Raw genomic sequence first — 17,359 nt, 5'->3', positions numbered from 1 at the left:
CATACCAGGGGGCCAGCTGGCATCCAGATGAAGCCCAGGTGACTTTAGCTAATAAAAATCCCCTATGATACTGGGCAGTAGTGGCGCACGCCTTTAATCCCAGCACTAGGAAAGCAGAGGCAGGCAGATATCTCTGAGTTTGAGGCCAGCCAAGGATATACAGAGAAATCCCATCTTGAAAAACAAAACAAAACAAAAAAATAAACAAAATCTCCTGTTAGGTATAGAAGAGATGACTCAATGGCTAAAAGCACTGGCTGGTCTTCCAGAGGACCCAGGTTTGAGTCCCAACACCTATGTGTGTTTCACAACCATCCATAACTCCAGTTCCAGGGTCTCTAATGTCCTTTTCTTGCCTCTTCTAGCACCAGGCACACCCAAACATACATGCAGGCATTTGGTGGTTGAGAAAAGCCCCCCATAAGGCTCATGTGTTTGAATGCCTGATCCTCAGTTAGTGGAGCTTTTTGGGAAGGATTAGGAGGTGTGGTTGTTGTTTGCAGTGCTGTCTTTTGCTTTGGTCCTTGCTTTCTTGTTTGGAAATGTGCCAAGCCTTTGAGCTCTTTGTTGGTCACGATTAGCATCTGTTTCATGTTAATTGTCTCTCTATTTTGTGGCTCTCATCTGATATTTACTTTTCATGTCTCTTACCTCCTCTTTTTTCTTATTTTGTAATGTTTATTTTTTTAACCATAACTGCTCTTTTTGTATTTCTGTGTATGTGTGGTGTGCAAATCTGTATGAGTGTGTATATATATATATATATATACACACATATACATACATGTACATGTGCATATATATGTATGTGTACACATGCGCACACACATATATTTACCATGTATGTGCAGAAGCCCACAGAGGCCAGAAGAGGTTGTGGGATCCCCAGGAACTGGGGTTACAGATTGTGAGCTACCATGTGGGTGCTAGGAACCAAACCCAGGTCCTCTGCAAGAGCAGTGAGTGCTCTTATCTGCTAAGGCATCTCTCCAGTGCCACCATAACTCCTGTAGATGAAACAGTTACAGACTCGTAGACAGTGGTAAAAGTGTGCTTAGTTAGGGTTTCATTGCTGTAGAGAAACAACATGACCGTGGCAACTTTTTTTTTGTTGTTTGTTTGTTTGTTTTTTGAGACGACTTCTTTGTGTTACTGCTCTGGCTGTCCTGGAACTCACTTTGTAGACCAGGCTGGCCTCGAACTCACAGAGATCTGCCTGTCTCTGCTTCCCAAGTCCTGGGATTAAAGGTGTGTTGCCACCACCACCCGGCACACAGAATTTATTCTGATTTCTTAGCGCTCTCTCTCTCTCTCTCTCTCTCTCTCTCTCTCTCTCTCTGTGTGTGTGTGTGTGTGTGTGTGTGTGTGTGTGTTATGAATAAGGTCTACTATGACTTCTTTTTTTTTTTTTTTTTTGGTTTTTCGAGACAGGGTTTCTCTGTGGTTTTTTGGAGCCTGTCCTGGAACTAGCTCTTGTAGACCAGGCTGGTCTCGAACTCACAGAGATCCGCCTGCCTCTGCCTCCCGAGTGCTGGGATTAAAGGCGTGCGCCACCACCGCCCGGCCTACTATGACTTCTTTAGATGCACGCTAGGCATTTGCTCTGCCAGGGGCACACACAGCCCTGCAGCCTAGGCCTTTATTCTGTCTCCACTGCGTTCAGGGCTCTTTATTTTCTCTGTTGGTTGGGGAATGACTGCAGATGTACCTGGAAAGAAAGGGTGGTATGTCATGTGATGCTTGCAAATTCAACTTTTCACTGAAGAGCTTAATGCAAAAACAAGTTAAGGCAAGAGCTGTTGTCACTGCGAAGTATAGCTCCCTTGGGGAGGGTTGGATGGTAACTGCCGTCTTCTCCACCCTCAGGACCACAGAGTCATCTACTTTACCAAGGTCCTTTCAGCATTTGATCTTGCAGTTCTTTGGAGGATTCCCTGCTTGTACTGATTTAACACGACCTCTGGGACAAAGCCATGGGCCCATTCCCTAGTGTCTCTTAAGACACCGGATTGCTGAGCTGAAGTGTTGAATGTCCTTACCTGTAGCCGAAAAGCTTTTACCTTCTTCCAGATGGTTTGATGACTCTGGCAGTCAACTAGCCATTTGAGCCCCAGGGTCTCCATGAGTACGGTTGGGTTTAAGGTCCCTCATGGGGGTTGTGAGGGTAATGCCCATGGTAGCTCAAATCTAGATTCCGTTATCATGCCGTTGCCTCTTCGCTCCAGAATTTTCGCTTGTGACATAAGTAGATTCTTGGAATAAGATTTTTCTCAGAATCAGGCTTCCAGCAGCTCTTGGCAGGGTGTGCCTTGCTGTGGAAGGAACTGTTTGTTTCTAATTTAACGATTTTGTAGGGGAAGATTTGTTGTTCTCCCTGTGAAAGGCAAAGGGTCCAGTTGTGCCCTTTGCCAGCTCAGGAAGCATGAAGAGAAGTGTGGGGTCTCGTAGCTGGAAGTTCCTGAGGGTGGAAGAGGTGAGGCGGGCCACAGGCTCTGGGAGGGGATCCCTGAGCAAGAGAGTTGAAGGAGCAGGCCTCGAGGAAGGAAGAAGCAGGTGTGGGTGAGGCCGCAAGTGGATGGTGGCACGCTGTGCCTCTAAGCATTCACAGCATGGCACGAAAAGGGGTGTGCCAGGGAGGCACAGGACTGAGTTCTGATCCCTGCTCTGTAGCCTTCTACCCTGGGGTGAGCTCCGAGGTCATGTTATACCCCTTCTTTCTGGAACGGTGAGAAGAAACGAGGCAGGGCAGTCGAGGAGAGTAAGAGGGTTAGCTAAGGACTCTGGAGCCAGGCTGCCCAGGTTTAGATGCCCACCACCTGCCAGTCATGTGACCTTAGGCTTGGAACTGGGTCTGCTGTACAGTTTAGCTCCTGGTAAAAAGAACTTACTGCTGAGGATAGGTGAGAAGAGAACAATGGCCTGACGATAGCAAATTATACCCGGGAAGCATTAATATTGTTAAAGAAGTACTTTAAAATGATTTTTTTTTTTTTTTTGGTTTTTCGAGACAAGGTTTCTCTGTGGTTTTGGAGCCTGTCCTGGAACTAGCTCTTATAGACCAGGCTGGTTTCGAACTCACAGAGATCTGCCTGCCTCTGCCTCCCGAGTGCTGGGATTAAAGGCGTGCGCCACCACCGCCCGGCTAAATGATTTATTTTGAGGTTATAATTCTGTCACTTCTCGCTTCCCTTTCCTCCAGTCCTTCCACATAGCTCTCCTCCCTCTCTTTCAAATCCATGGCCTCTTTTCTCATTATTGTTGTTACATGCATATATGTTTATATATATGCATAAATATTTCTAAACATACCTTGTATAATGTTATGTGTATGTATGTTTTCACTGTTAATAGATAAACTGTGTGTTCTTCCCTGGGTGTCTTAGTTAGGGTTTCTGTTGCTGTGAAGAGACACCATGACCGCAGCAACTCTTTTTTTTTTTTTTGTTTTTTTTTTTTTTTTTTTTTGTTTTTCGAGACAGGGTTTCTCTGTGGTTTTTTGGAGCCTGTCCTGGAACTAGCTCTGTAGACCAGGCTGGTCTCGAACTCACAGAGATCCGCCTGCCTCTGCCTCCCGAGTGCTGGGATTAAAGGCGTGCGCCACCACTGCCCGGCTGCAGCAACTCTTATAAAGGAAAACATTTAACTGAGGTGCTAGTTTACAGTTCAGAGGTTCAGTCCATTATCATTATGGAGGGGAGTATGGCAGCCTGCAGGCAGAAATGGCGCTGGAGAAGTGGCTAAGTGTCCTACATCTTCCGGGCAACAGGAGATGGACTGTGACACCGGGAGTATCTTGAGCATAGGAGAACTCAAAGCCCACCCCCACAGTGACATACTTCTTCCAGTGAGGGCATATATACTCTAACAAGGCCACACTTCCTACTAATACTAATGCCACGCCCTATGAGCTTATTGGGGGACAATTACATCCAAACTACCACATGGGGAAGACTATTTCTCCTGTCCTCAGCCTTCCTTAGTTGCCTGCAGCTCTTTCTTTCTTTCTTTCTTTCTTTCTTTCTTTCTTTCTCTCTCTCTCTCTCTCTCTCTCTCTCTCTCTCTCTCTCTCTCTTTCTTTCTCTTGGTTTTGTTTTTGAGACAGGGTTTCTCTGTGTAACAGTCCTGACTGTCTTGGAACTTGCTTTGTAGACCAAGCTGGCCTCGAACTCACAGAGATCCGCCTGCCTCTGCCTCCCAAGTGCTGGGATTAAAGGCGTGCACCCCCATCGCCTGGCTTCCTTGCCTGCAGTTCTTTATGTAGGGTTGAAGCCTTGCAGGCTTTCCTCTGTCCACTTTACCATGTGTTGTTATTGTCCTTGTTCAGCTCCTATTTAGGCAGCCATATTGGCCAGACTTTATGAGTGTAGCTTCTGATCTTACTAAGAGACATAGCTAACTCCCTGACCAACACATACCTGCACATGTACGAAAACCCAAAATGCTAATATGGCAAAACATTGGCAAAACTAATGAGCAATCATTAGACACAGTTTTTCTTTTCTTTTCTTTCCTCCCTCCCTTCCTTTCATCCTCCCTTTCTTTTTAGTTTTTGGACATGGTTTCTCTATGTAGCCCTGACTGTCCTTAGAATTTGCTCTACAGACCAGGCTGGCCTTGAACTCTGAGATCTGCCTGCCTTTGCCTCCCAAGTGTTGGGATTAAAGGCGTGCGCCACCACCACCCGGCTTATACATAGCTTTTCAAGTTTATATTTGAAAGTTTTCATAATTTAAAAGATGCAAAACTATCCAGATGTGTTGGTACATGCCTAACATTCTAGCACTTTGGAGACTGAAGCAGGAGGATTGCTTTGAGTTTGGACTACATAGTGAATTAAATAAATTGTGCAAAAACTAAATTAAAACTTCAGCTTACAAACTTCGGTTCCTAGCAAGTATAAATGGAGAGAGAAACTGCACTCATAGACTGCCATGCATGTAACTAGACAGTTACCATCCAATCACGCGTGGGGGCGGGGTGGGCTAGACAACTACCATCCAATCACGCATGGGGGCGGGGCGGGTGTGTCTGTGAGTTCAGGTCCAGCCTAGTCTACATAGTGAGACCCTGTCTCAAAAACAACCAACAAGCCAAACAAGCAAACAAACAGAAACAATACTATCTAGAGATTTTATTTATTTATTTATTTTTTATTGGTTTTTCGAGACAGGGTTTCTCTGTAGCTTTGGTGCCCGTCCTGGAACTAGCTCTTGTAGACCAGGCTGGCCTCGAACTCCCAGAGATCCGCCTGCCTCTGCCTCCCGAGTGCTGGCATTAAAGGCGTGTGCCACCACCGCCCGGCTTAGAGATTTTTTTCTTAAAGCTCAGGAATTAATAAGAGAAATACAAATAATCTCATAACTAAATGATCAAAGGATATGAACAAGTCATACAAAGGAGAACTTGAATCACATATGAGACAATTATTTTCTAGTGCTGGGCGTTGATCCTAGGGCACATGCTCCAACTCTGGAACATGCCCAAGCTCCTGGATGTATTAACGAAATTATTTAAAAGCAAATTGCACATTAAAAAAAAACTCATTGGCTTTTTTGAGACAGGGTTTCTCTGTGTAGCTCTGATTGTCCTGGGACTCTCTCTGTAGGTCAGACTGGCCTGGGGCTCATAGAGATCCGCCCGCCTCTGCCTCCTGGTACTGGGATTAAAAGTGTGTGCCACCACTGTTCAGCTACATTGACTTTTTTTTAAAAAAAAGCACTTTTTCTTTAATTTTTTTCCCCCTTTAATACAAGGAGAGGCAGGTGGATCTTTGTGAGTTCAAGGCCAGTGTGGTCTACATAGTGAGTTCCTGGCCAGGCAAGTGAGACCTTGTCTCAAAAAAGTAAATAAATGGGCTAGAGAGATGGTTCAGTGATTAAAAACATGAGTGCTCTTCCAGAGTTCTTGGTTCACTAGCCAGCACCCATAGGGAGTTCACAGCTGTCTGTAGGCCATAGGCTATAGCTACAGTTCACAGCTGTCTGTAGGCCATAGGCTATAGCTCAGTTCACAGCTGTCTGTAGGCCATAGGCTATAGCTACAGTTCACAGCTGTCTGGAGGCCATAGGCTATAGCTACAGTTCACAGCTGTCTGGAGGCCATAGGCTATAGCTACAGTTCACAGCTGTCTGGAGGCCATAGGCTATAGCTACAGTTCACAGCTGTCTGGAGGCCATAGGCTATAGCTACAGTTCACAGCTGTCTGTAGGCCATAGGCTATAGCTACAGTTCACAGCTGTCTGGAGGCCCATGGGATCTGATGCCTCCTGCTGGTGTCCTGTCAAAACACCCGTGTACATAAAATGCACAAACAAAATGAATGGTTTGATTTTCAAGACAGGATTTCTCTGTGTAGCCCTGGCTGTCCTGGAGCTTGCTCTATAGACCAGGCTGACCTCAAACTCAGAGATCCACTTGCTTCTGCCTCCCGAGTGCTGGGATTAAAGGTGTGCACCACCACTTGGCAATAAAATGAATCTTAAAATAAACAAATAAAAATGTAAGAGCCTTAAACATGACTCCTATGTGTGTATGCACATGTATGTGCACGCATGTGCTGTGGAGGAGAAGGTGCCATGGGGTGGGTGTGGTGGCCAGAGGAAAACTTGGTGGAATTTCATCTTCTTCCCCTTATGTGGGTTCTCAGAATTGGACTCAGGCCATCAGACTTGCTGGCAAAACACCTGCTGATCCAACCCTTGCCCACAAATTGCATTTTTTTTTTTTTTTTTTTTTTTTTTTTGGTTTTTCGAGACAGGGTTTCTCTGTGGCTTTGGAGCCTGTCCTGGAACTAGCTCTTGTAGACCAGGCTGGTCTCGAACTCACAGAGATCCGCCTGCCTCTGCCTCCCGAGTGCTGAGATTAAAGGCGTGCACCACCATCGCCTGGCCAAATTGCATATTTTTATGAGAGTTAAAAACACACTATTCCACATAACTACAGTGCCGGTATAATACTAAAAACATGTTAAATTGTACTCAGTGAATACAGTGCTTGCCTAGCATTCATGAGACCCTGGATTAGGTCCCAGAACCCTGTAGACTGGGGGTGGTGGCAATACTATAATCCAGGCACTCAGGAGACGGAGTTAGGATTGGAAGTTCAAGGTTATCCTTTGCTGCATATCGAGTTTGAAGCCAATCTGGACTACATGGTATCCTCCTTGGGAGAAAAAAAAATTAAGAAAAAATGCTAAATGTACTGAAGTCGTATACAGTATATTCTTACTAGTTTCTTTGTTTGCTTCTTAAAAGGTCTTTATAGTTGTTGTTACTATTTTATTTTATTTTTGAGATAAGCTGGCCTGGAATTCATTGCATAGTAGAGTAACTCCTGGTCCTTCTGAGTCTACTTTCCAAGTGACATATACTGTCATGTCCGCTTTCGTATGACACTGGGTGCTGTGGAGTAAGCCCAGGCCTAGGTGTATGCTGGACAAGCCCGAATAAGCCACATCTGCAGCCCTCAAATGTCTCATCGCTTTGAAAAAAAACTGTGTTTGAGCATGGTATGGAGTTAGTGGGGGTGCAAAATGGCTTAGTAGTTAAGAGCACTGACTGTTCTTCTAGATGACTCCTAGCATCCACAGGACAGCATAAGCCTTGGCAATTCCAGTCCCAAGGATAGCCTAGTTTCTGTGGGCACCAGGCACACACATGACACACAGACACACATTCAGTCAGAATACACATTAAACAAAACAAACAAACAAAAACACAAATGTTAAAGTCTGTGTGTGTAGGCAGGGTGTGGTGTCATAGACCTTTAATCTCAACATTTGGGAGGTAGAGGCAGGTGGATCTCTGTAAGTTTGAAGTCAACCTGATCTACATAGCAAGTTCTAGGACAATTGTGGCTACACAGTGCAACCATTCTTTTTTTTTTTTTTTTTTTGGTTTTTCGAGACAAGGTTTCTCTGTGGTTTTGGAGCCTGTCCTGGAACTAGCTCTTGTAGACCAGGCTGGTCTCGAACTCACAGAGATCCGCCTGCCTCTGCCTCCCGAGTGCTGGGATTAAAGGCGTGCGCCACCACCGCCCGGCAGTGCAACCATTCTTTAAAAAAAAAATGTGTATCAGGGTGGGTGCCTATGTGTGTGCATGTGTATAGAGGTCAGAGGTCAATTCTGAAGCACTGTCTACTTTGTTTTTCCTGACATGGTCTCTTATTGGCTTGGAGTGTGCCAAATTGGCTGGCCAGTGAGGCCCAGGATCTGCCTATCATCGTCTCCTCTGAGCTGGTATCACCAACACGGGCTACCACACCTGGCTTTTTGGTGTGGGCTCTGGAGATTGAGTCTCATGCTCACATGGCAAATGCTTTCGCTACCGAGCATCCCTCCCGGGCCCTTTGTAGTTTGTTATCATGGACTCAAAAGCTCAATAAATGTCTCTTTAGAATCGAAAACGACCCCCATTCCTGCTTTCGGGAGATTGACTTTCTGAAAACACGGTCTAGTGCTCGACCTCTATATTGTTCTGCATTCCCAATTTCCCACCCTTTCTCCACATTTGCTTGGCTAGTGGGTGCTGCCCTGACTCCCCAGTTCAGTTTGGGATGGATGGCCTGCTTGTCCTCAGTTCAATTCCACATCCTCAGGGAAATGACAGGTGGCTCAGATTAGATAATAGCTTTCTATATTGTTGATGTAACACACTGCCACTATTTAATTTTTAAGTTGCATTTATTTATATATTTATATATTATATATTATTTATATATGTGTATATTTATTTGTGTGTGTGCTCCTGTCTGTGTATGCCTCGTTCCCATGTGGTCAGAGGACAGGTCATGTGAGTCAGTTCTCCCCTCTCACCCTTTAGGTCTGGGTGTCAAATTCAAGGCTTTGGGTTTGTCATCAAGTGCCCTTTACCAATGAGCCACACATATCTCTGGCCCCAAATCACTACAATTTAATGACTTAAAATAATGCAGATATATTAGCCTTCAATATAGTAGAGGTCGTCGTAGGCTAAAATCATAATGTCAGAAGTTGGGAATATGGCTCAGTGTAGAGTCTTTACCTAGCATATGCGAGGCCCTAGATTTAGTCAGCAAATAAACAGGCAAATGGGCACCACAGTAATAAATAAACAAAACAAGAATCAGTGTCGGCAGGCCTGCATTCCTTTCACAAGGCCCCAGAGACTGCAGTATGGAGGTGTTGATGTCTCTGCTTCTAGTGCCGCTCACCCTTCTTCTTTTGTGATGTTTTTCTCCATGTTTAAAGCTAGCAATGTTCAATCTTTTTGACCATTTTCCCTTCAGATCCATCTGACTCCACAGTTTTTGTATATTTCACCCTTACATAGCACACACACACGTGCGCGCACACACACACATACACACATGCACACACAAATACACACACATACACATGCACACACGTATACACATACATACACACTCACATACATGCACACACATACAGTTGTATTCTTTATTTTCTCTACAAAAATAAAAATTAGTGCACTGTGACTGTTTAACAATTGGCTCCTTGCCGGGCGATGGTGGCTCCTGGTGGGGCGGATGCTCTGAGTGTTTCCCCCCAGCCCGGGACAGTTTAAAGCTACCCACAAAATTTCAACTGGCTTCAACTGGCTTTCAAACTTCCTGAGAGGATGGGGTGTATGCTGAGCAGTAGAACTCTTGCTCGAGGCCCCAGGCTTAATCCCCAGCACCCCACCCCACTCCCCAAAGCAAACCTTCTGACTGTGTAACCACTGTTCCAACATTATCTCTGCCTTTCACGTCATCTGATTCTGCCCTGTGTAGGGCTGACCAGCCCAAGGGCAGATGATTTCATTGCCCTGGTCCACTCTGTTTCCACAGGGGCTGTATCAGCTCACCATGGACATAATCATGATGATCCGCGTGTGTAAGATGTTTCGCCAAGGCCTCAGGGGCTTCCGGGAGTATCAGATCATCGAGCCTGTTCACCGGAAGCAACCTGTCTTCTCCTTCTGGGATGTAAGTAGCCCCACTAACCAGGGCTGCTGGGATTTAGTGAGCACACCACATCTCCCGGGACTCAATCCAAGCCAACTGTGGGAGAAGACAACGGAAACCTTGGCCTCTGTTCGTCCCAGTCTGGCATTGGAGAGGCGACATCACTGAGCAAGTGGGGTGCCCAAGACTGAACCCTGTATTAGATATCCTCTCATGGCCTTGTGGTAGGCAGTGCTGCCTGAGGCAGGCCTCGGGTGCAGACTGTAGCAGGACATACTGCCCTGAGTTTAGGGCAGAACAGAGAATAGGGAGAAAAGGGGGGCTCCTGTCCGGATTCTCCTTCCGAAGTTTGTGGCTCCTTCTCCTTGTGGAAATAGAAGCCAGTTGTGTTCTGCTCACACACATCCCTCAGGTGGAAGAAACCCCAGGGCTGAGGGAGGCATGGCATGCTTTCCAGCTGGAGAGATAGCCCAGTAGTTAAGATCACTGACTGCTCTTCAGGACCCGGGTTTAATTCCTAGCAGCCCCATAGCAGCTCACACTGTCTGCAATCCCTGTTGCAGGGATCTGCTGCCCTCACACAGACATACAGGCAGGCAAAACGCGAATACACGTTAAAAACAACAAAACAAAACAAAAAACTACATTCTGACAGTAATCACAAGAGCCTGAAGAAATTAGGGGGTCACATCAGAACCCGGATTTTTCTGAGTGTTTTAAGGTGCATATGCTTTCTTTACCAAAGGAAGGAGACATTTTTCAGGACCCTGTTTGCTGTTCTGATCCCATTTTCAAGATAAAGAAGGTCCCAGCTTCAAATACCTTATCTCAATAGTAAATCATGAACTCTTTTTTTTTATTGGTTTTAAAAATAGTGGTTGGTTGACCACTGTCTTATGTTTGTATTGCTGTGATAAGACACAATGACCAAAGCAACTTACAGAAGTTCATGGCCATCATGACTGGGAGTATGGCAGGCAGGCAGGCACAGTGCTGGAGCAGCAGCTGAGAGCTCATATCTGTCCCAAGTAGGACACAGAGACATAGCACTGGAAATCGCAGGAGTCCTTTTGAAAACTCAAAATCCCACCCCCAAAGACCTACCTCCTCAGATCCTTCCCAAACAGTTCCACCAACTGAGGCCCTTGTATTTGAACATACAGGTCCACAGCAGCTATTCTACAGTCACCATAGCCACCATTCTGATAATTCTTCCATTTCCCAAAGATATCTCCATGGGTACTCGGTGAGTCTCCATCTACTCCAGGTTCAGTATTTCCCCAGTTCAGTATGTAGACCAGCCATGCCCATTTTCCTCTTGAACCATGACTGACTAGACCCAACCCTCTGCCTTCTGCAGCTAACATTATATTCCAAGAAATGCCCCCAGAATGATTTCTAAAGGATGGAGGACAAGGATATGGACAGTGAGGGATAGGACTTCCACCTTTTTTTTTGAGACAATAATCTAATTAGTAAATTAAGCTGTAGTAGGAGCTGGAACCTATGGGCTGGCTGGAGGGGCAGGACACACTCTCCTAAAGACACTCCAATGCATTTATCTGGCTGTGCTGGTCAAACTCAGCAGTCTTCAGGCCTGTCACTGGCCATGAGATAAGGGGGGATAGGAAAGAACTCCAGCTTTGCCTTCAAGGTTGCCCTACTTCTCAGGGTGACAGCAGGAAAGACTGAGGCTGACACTTGGGCAACGGAGAACAGAGGCTGATGCCAGGGGAGTGTGAGGCCAGACCTCACCACGGTACCCAGACAAGTGGCCTCCAGTAGAGGAGAAACCTTGCGATGGCCACTAGAGGGGTCACGTGGCTGTCGACCAAAGAGCTGGGCTGGAATAAGGGCCAGCTGAAGAGAGCCAGAGGCTAGTTCTCTGTGGAGTAGGTGACTGTATTTCTGAGCATCTCTCTCTTCCTTCGTGAGCTTCCCTGAGGAGCGCCACCAGAGTTTAGTAACGAAAAGGGGACGTGGCGAAGGCTGTGTCGTGTGAACTTTTCCTGGGGAGACGCAGACAAATGCCTACGTGCTCCAGTTAGGGTACCAACAGCAGAGCAAAGCACCGACCGACTCCACTAGCTTGGTGAACCACTGAGTTTATTTGAGCTTACTTCCAGAAGCGCAACAGAGGGGTTGCACATAGGAGCACGGGTCACCTCTAAACAGCCCCATCGCTGAGAAGCCTCATCCCAGCACGGATAGCAACTCTCTCATAACTGGATAGGTGGCACCCCGCTTGAGTTACCCTCCACGATCTCTCTGCTCTAGCCCCTGAAGAGAGGGGCTAAATGCGTTCCGTTGGCATGAGGTACAGGCAGGGGACTGATATCTCAGGTGAGGGTCTAAAGCTCCCCCCGCCCCCCACCCCGCGCCTCCACGAGGGACAGCACAGGCAACCCGAGGATGTCTGGTGAGTAGTCTTAGCTGCTCTCACGGAGGTGGGCATGGCTGTTGGGCTGGGAGGACAGCTTTTCACAGAGGCAAGGGATCCAACTGAACTCCAGGGAACCGCTGGAGGCGTTCTCTGGGGAATGGGCTCCTTGGTTTGACCACTTTTCTACGTTGCGTCTTCCTATGTGTTCTCCTTGCACCCTTCCTTCATCTGGCAGGAGACCGGGTTGGATTAGTTCACTCCTGCGATCTCTTGTCCTCTTCCTGGCCATGCTCTAGCTTGGCCACTTCTTTTCTTTTTTTCTTTCTTTCTTCCTTTTTTTTTTTTGGAGACAGGGTTTCTTTGTGTAGCCCTGGCTGTCCTAGAACTCGCTCTGTAGGCCAGTCTGGCCTTAAACTCACAGATCTCTGTCTGCCTCTGATTCCCAAGTGCTAGGATTAAAGGCGAGTGCCATCATCACCCAGCTGGCCACTTACTATGTGACTGGCGCTTAGGCAAGTGTTTCCAGTATAGGACTTGATAAAAACAATTTTTTCCTATTGACAAAACCAACTTTTGCCTGTTGACTAAACGGAGGGATAGATGGAAGATGTACCATGTTTGAGTTACTATAGAAACTTAACAAAGCTTGGAGGCTAGAGAGATGACTCAGCAGTTAAGAGTGTTGGCTGTTCTTCTAGAGGTCCTGAGTTCAATTCCCAGCAACCACATGGTGGCTCACAACCATCTGTAATGAGATCTGGTGCCCTCTTCTGGCCTGCAGGAATACATGCAGACAGAACACTGTGTGCATAAATAAATCTTTAAAAAAAAGAAAATAAAACATAAAAAAGAAACTTAACAAAGCTTGACTTCACCTGCCCCAGATTTTGTTCCTTTCCACACTTCTGTGCGATCCAGTCTGTTTCTTTCCCCTCTTCCTTTTCTCCCTTATTCTTGTTTTTCCTACTGCCATGTCCTTCTCTCTACCCTGTCCTTCCCTCTACCTTGATGCTGCCATAGGGCTGAGTAGGTGGGGTGGGGGTTTGGGACAGAGGTGATAAAGGGCCATCTGGTTGGAGGTTTCCCATAGCTTCCTGTCTATCATGGTGGCCCACGCAGACAGGGTTTCCCGTGCAGAACTCCAGGGGCAGTTTTCCTGCTTCTTCATTGTCTGTCTCCTTTCTTTCAGAAAAAGAAGCAATGCCGGATCTCGTTTGATACCTTGGAATTTGCTGCAGAGGAGGTGTGTGGGGCGGGGCTTCTCCCCGTGTGAGGCTCGGGTGGGTCTGCCCTTCTGTCTGTTTCGGGCCAGAAGAAGCATCACACGAAGATGGTTTCAGTCCAGGTTCTGCCAGTGCTGGTGGCACTTTGAAGGAGCCATTCCATTTCTGGTCACAGCGATCCTGCCCACTCTTCCCCAGCCCTGGCACACCAACGGTGTTGCCACTGTTTAACTGGGGAGGGCCAGTCTGGGGGAGTTTCTGGGTTTGGACTTATGGGAAATCAGCAGAGAGCAGAACAGACTATGTGATAGACCTGGTCAGAGGAGAGCAAAACCGGGTGGTGGACTTGTTGGTGAATTCTGGTTTGGCACTGAGCTCTCTGAGGGATGCTGACATACATGCCCCCTCCTGTGTTGGATGTCTTTAAATGGAGTCCCGCTCTGACAAGAGAAGGCTTATATATCCGTGTGGGTCTTTGCCTGTGTGATGTGGGCTCTAGGCTCAAGCATCATTATCACCGTCCCTCCTCCTCCTCCTTCTTTGTGCTTTGAGACAGGGTTTCTCTGTGTGGCCCTATCTGTCCTGGAACTTTCTTTGTAGACCAGGCTGGCCTTGAACTCAGAGATCTGCCTGCCTCTGCCTCCCGAGTGCTGGGATTAAAGGCATGTGCCACCACGCCTGGCACCTTCCTCTCCTCTAACCACCAAATCCTAAATATTAAGTAAAAATTTAACATCCAATTTTAAATATAAAGATCCTTCCTATTTATAGGAACCAGTCACACTCTCCCTGGTTCAGATCTGACTTGACCGAGCTCTGTAGCCCATTTGGGCTCTTCTCTGAGGAAAGAGGGAGAACAGAACTTCCTAACTGGTGCTATTGCCACCTATGCCCACACCCCTTGGAGGTGTGGGTCCTGTTCCTTGGCTCTCTTGGATGCAGTCTAATTTCTCATGGTCCCTCATTGGTGAAGCATGGTAAGGAATTCTTCTAAATTCTGTGTTTCTTCAGATGAGCCAATGCCTGTCACTAGGCAGGGAAGGGTTACCAAAATTTTGCCCTGATTCACACAGGGGAAACCAGGGAGCTCTCTAAACACTGCAGAACCCTAGACTTGAGGGACACACTGTGCATAGGAGTCAAGAAAAGGGAGAGGGCTTCAGAAGGGATACCCGCAGTGACTGGCATGGCCTACAGACAGGGGCAGTGCAATGAGACTTGACTACACAGAAGAACATTGTAGCTGGTCCAAGGACGGCTCTGCCCCAGCTGCAGTGTGCTTGTGCTGGGAACCATGACATCCTGAAGCAAGAACAGCCCCAGACCCTGCCCTGGCAGGTGGCAGGTCTACTTATTTTATGAGTTTCTTCACCAAATAGGAGTGATTCTTGGGCTGGGTGCAGATGCAGTGAGATGGGTGTATAGATGCTCACTCTAACGGTTGGCACATGATCCTCAGTCCACGTTAGCCATTACTGTGCGTAGAACAGGTGAGCATGTAGCAAGATTATGGATTGTTGCCAACTAAAACCCTCCGGCCATGTCTCCCCAGGGGCACTTCCCTCCAAGGGCCATTTATATCACCCAGAAGAAGCCGTCCTGGAGGACAGACCAGGAGATCCAAGCGCTCTGCAATGTTCTTCAGGTTCTAGATTGCTACCGCAACTATGCGGAGGCCCTGCAGCTGCTCCTGGCCAAGGTCATGCGCTTTGAAAGGTCAGTGAGAGGCACCCGGCCCCTGGCTCCTAGACTAGGGTGGGGCTAGGCAGGAGGACTCCAGGTAGGAAAGGCATGGCAGGTCACTTGGTGAGGCTCCTTGATGAGGGCAGCAGCATAGCTCAGTCACTCGCTGGGTGTCATGGGATCTGATGATCCGACAGGGGCTTCTGAACCAATTTAGTCCAACTCCAAAATTTTTCAGATGCAGAAATGAGGGGCAGGGAGGGAGACCACTCAATCTAGTCACTGGGTCTTAGTCCATTTCCTGTGGCTAATAACGCTACAGTTGGGCTAGTTACAAAGGAGAAAGCCTTTTGGCCTATGGTCTGGGTCAAGGGCAAGGAGCCACATTTGGTGATGACCTTGCTGGTGGCGCCCCAAGCATCATACGGTGAAAGTCAGGGAGCCTATACATATATCCTTTGGTCTTGCTTCTTAAGAAGCTACCAGTATCTGATAGTGAGGGCTCATCCTACTGATCTAGTCCAATCCTTTTTCCCCTTGGCTTTGGAGATCTAATGCAGTCTTTTTTTTTTTTTTTTGGTTTTTCGAGAGAGGGTTTCTCTGTGGTTTTGGAGCCTGTCCTGGAACTAGCTCTCGTAGACCAGGCTGGTCTCGAACTCACAGAGATCTGCTTGCCTTTGCCTCCCAAGTGCTGGGATTAAAGGCGTGCGCCACCACCGCCCGGCTTCTAATGCAGTCTTGTGCATGTCAGTGCAAGCAGGACTGGTAGGCCCTGTTTATCTTCTAGTCCTAGGGATTGCACTCGGGCCTCACACTCTTCTGAAGAATACGCCCTAGACCTTTTCATATTTTTTGTTTTGAGACAGGGCCTTAGGCAGGCTTTAAACTCACTCTGTAGGCCAGGCAAGCCCTGAACTAGAGATTTTTTTTTTTCGAGATAGGGTTTCTCTGTGGTTTTGGAGCCTGTCCTGGAACTAGCTCTTGTAGACCAGGCTGGTCTCGAACTCACAGAGATCCGCCTGCCTCTGCCTCCTGAGTGCTGGGATTAAAGGTGTGCGCCACCACCACCCGGCTTGAACTAGAGATTTTTGCCTCAGCCTCTTGGTAGCTGGGATGACTGGCCCATATCCCCAGGCCCAACCTTCCTCCCCGTAGTGCTAAAATGGTTGCCACGGTCATAGCTCCTAATGTCTACCTTCAGTCTGACTCTAGTTGGAAAGAGTATCTCTTGGATCAGCCTTGGAATTTTTCCTTCCTTCCTTCTTTCCTTCCTTCCTTCCTTCCTTCCTTCCTTCCTTCCTTCCTTCCTTCCTTCCTTCCGTCCCTCCCATTGGATTGGCTTTGCCTAGAATCATTAGTAGGATCTGGGTTTAAGAATATCTAACAATGGGGCTGGAGAGATGGCTCAGTGGTTAAGAGCATTGCCTGCTCTTCCAAAGGTCCTGAGTTCAATTCCCAGCAACCACATGGTGGCTCCCAACCATCTGTAATGAGGTCTGGTGCCCTCTTCTGGTCTGCAGACATACACACAGACAGAACATTGTATACATAATAAATAAATAAATATTTTAAAAAAAAAAAGAATTTCTAACAAATCCAATTTGCACTAGGCTTGGGTGTCTGTGCCCTAAGTGTGTTGGGGGGTATAGCGCTACTAGAGAGATGTTCTCTCTCTCTCTCTCTCTCTCTCTCTCTCTCTCTCTCTCTCACACACACACACACACACACACACACACACACATTTAGGAAGGACACACACAGCACCTGTGTGGAGGTCAGGGGACAACTTGAGGGAATGAATTCTCCCTTTCTACCACATGGGTCCTTGATCACAAGCTTGAGTTGTCAGCCTTGGCATCTAGTGCCTCCTCCTGGGACCGGTCTCACCAGCCCCTTTGTCTGTCTGTTCCTAGGCAGGTCATCTGTAGTTCAGAGACAAGAGAGTCTGAGGTTCAAAGAGGAGATGACCTGCTTAGAGTCACAGAGCCAGGTGCAGAACCAGGGTTCGGGTCCCATGAGACCCTAGAGCAAGCGCTGATCGCTGCTCAGTTTCTCTAGAGTCTGTTGTGTTGGACAGCGCTGGTCTTTCGAGTGCTCCAGATGCTAAGCTACACCAACAGTGAG

General features: G+C 47.3%; 1 protein-coding gene across 1 annotated transcript in view; it reads left to right on the top strand.

Annotated features, from left to right (window-relative positions):
• Cnbd2 (cyclic nucleotide binding domain containing 2) overlaps window positions 1–17,359 on the top strand; it is a 69,065-nt gene that overhangs the window by 13,439 nt on the left and 38,267 nt on the right. The window contains exons 2-4 of the mRNA XM_057781102.1: window positions 9,830–9,967; window positions 13,519–13,572; window positions 15,105–15,268. Coding sequence (XP_057637085.1) covers window positions 9,830–9,967; window positions 13,519–13,572; window positions 15,105–15,268 — 356 coding nt within the window. The remainder of the gene's footprint in view (window positions 1–9,829; window positions 9,968–13,518; window positions 13,573–15,104; window positions 15,269–17,359) is intronic.

Source organism: Chionomys nivalis, chromosome 9 (assembly GCF_950005125.1).
Source record: "Chionomys nivalis chromosome 9, mChiNiv1.1, whole genome shotgun sequence".
NCBI lineage: Eukaryota > Metazoa > Chordata > Mammalia > Rodentia > Cricetidae > Chionomys > Chionomys nivalis.
The sequence above is the reverse complement of the archived record's forward strand: the minus strand, read 5'-3'. Positions and strand labels throughout refer to the sequence as shown.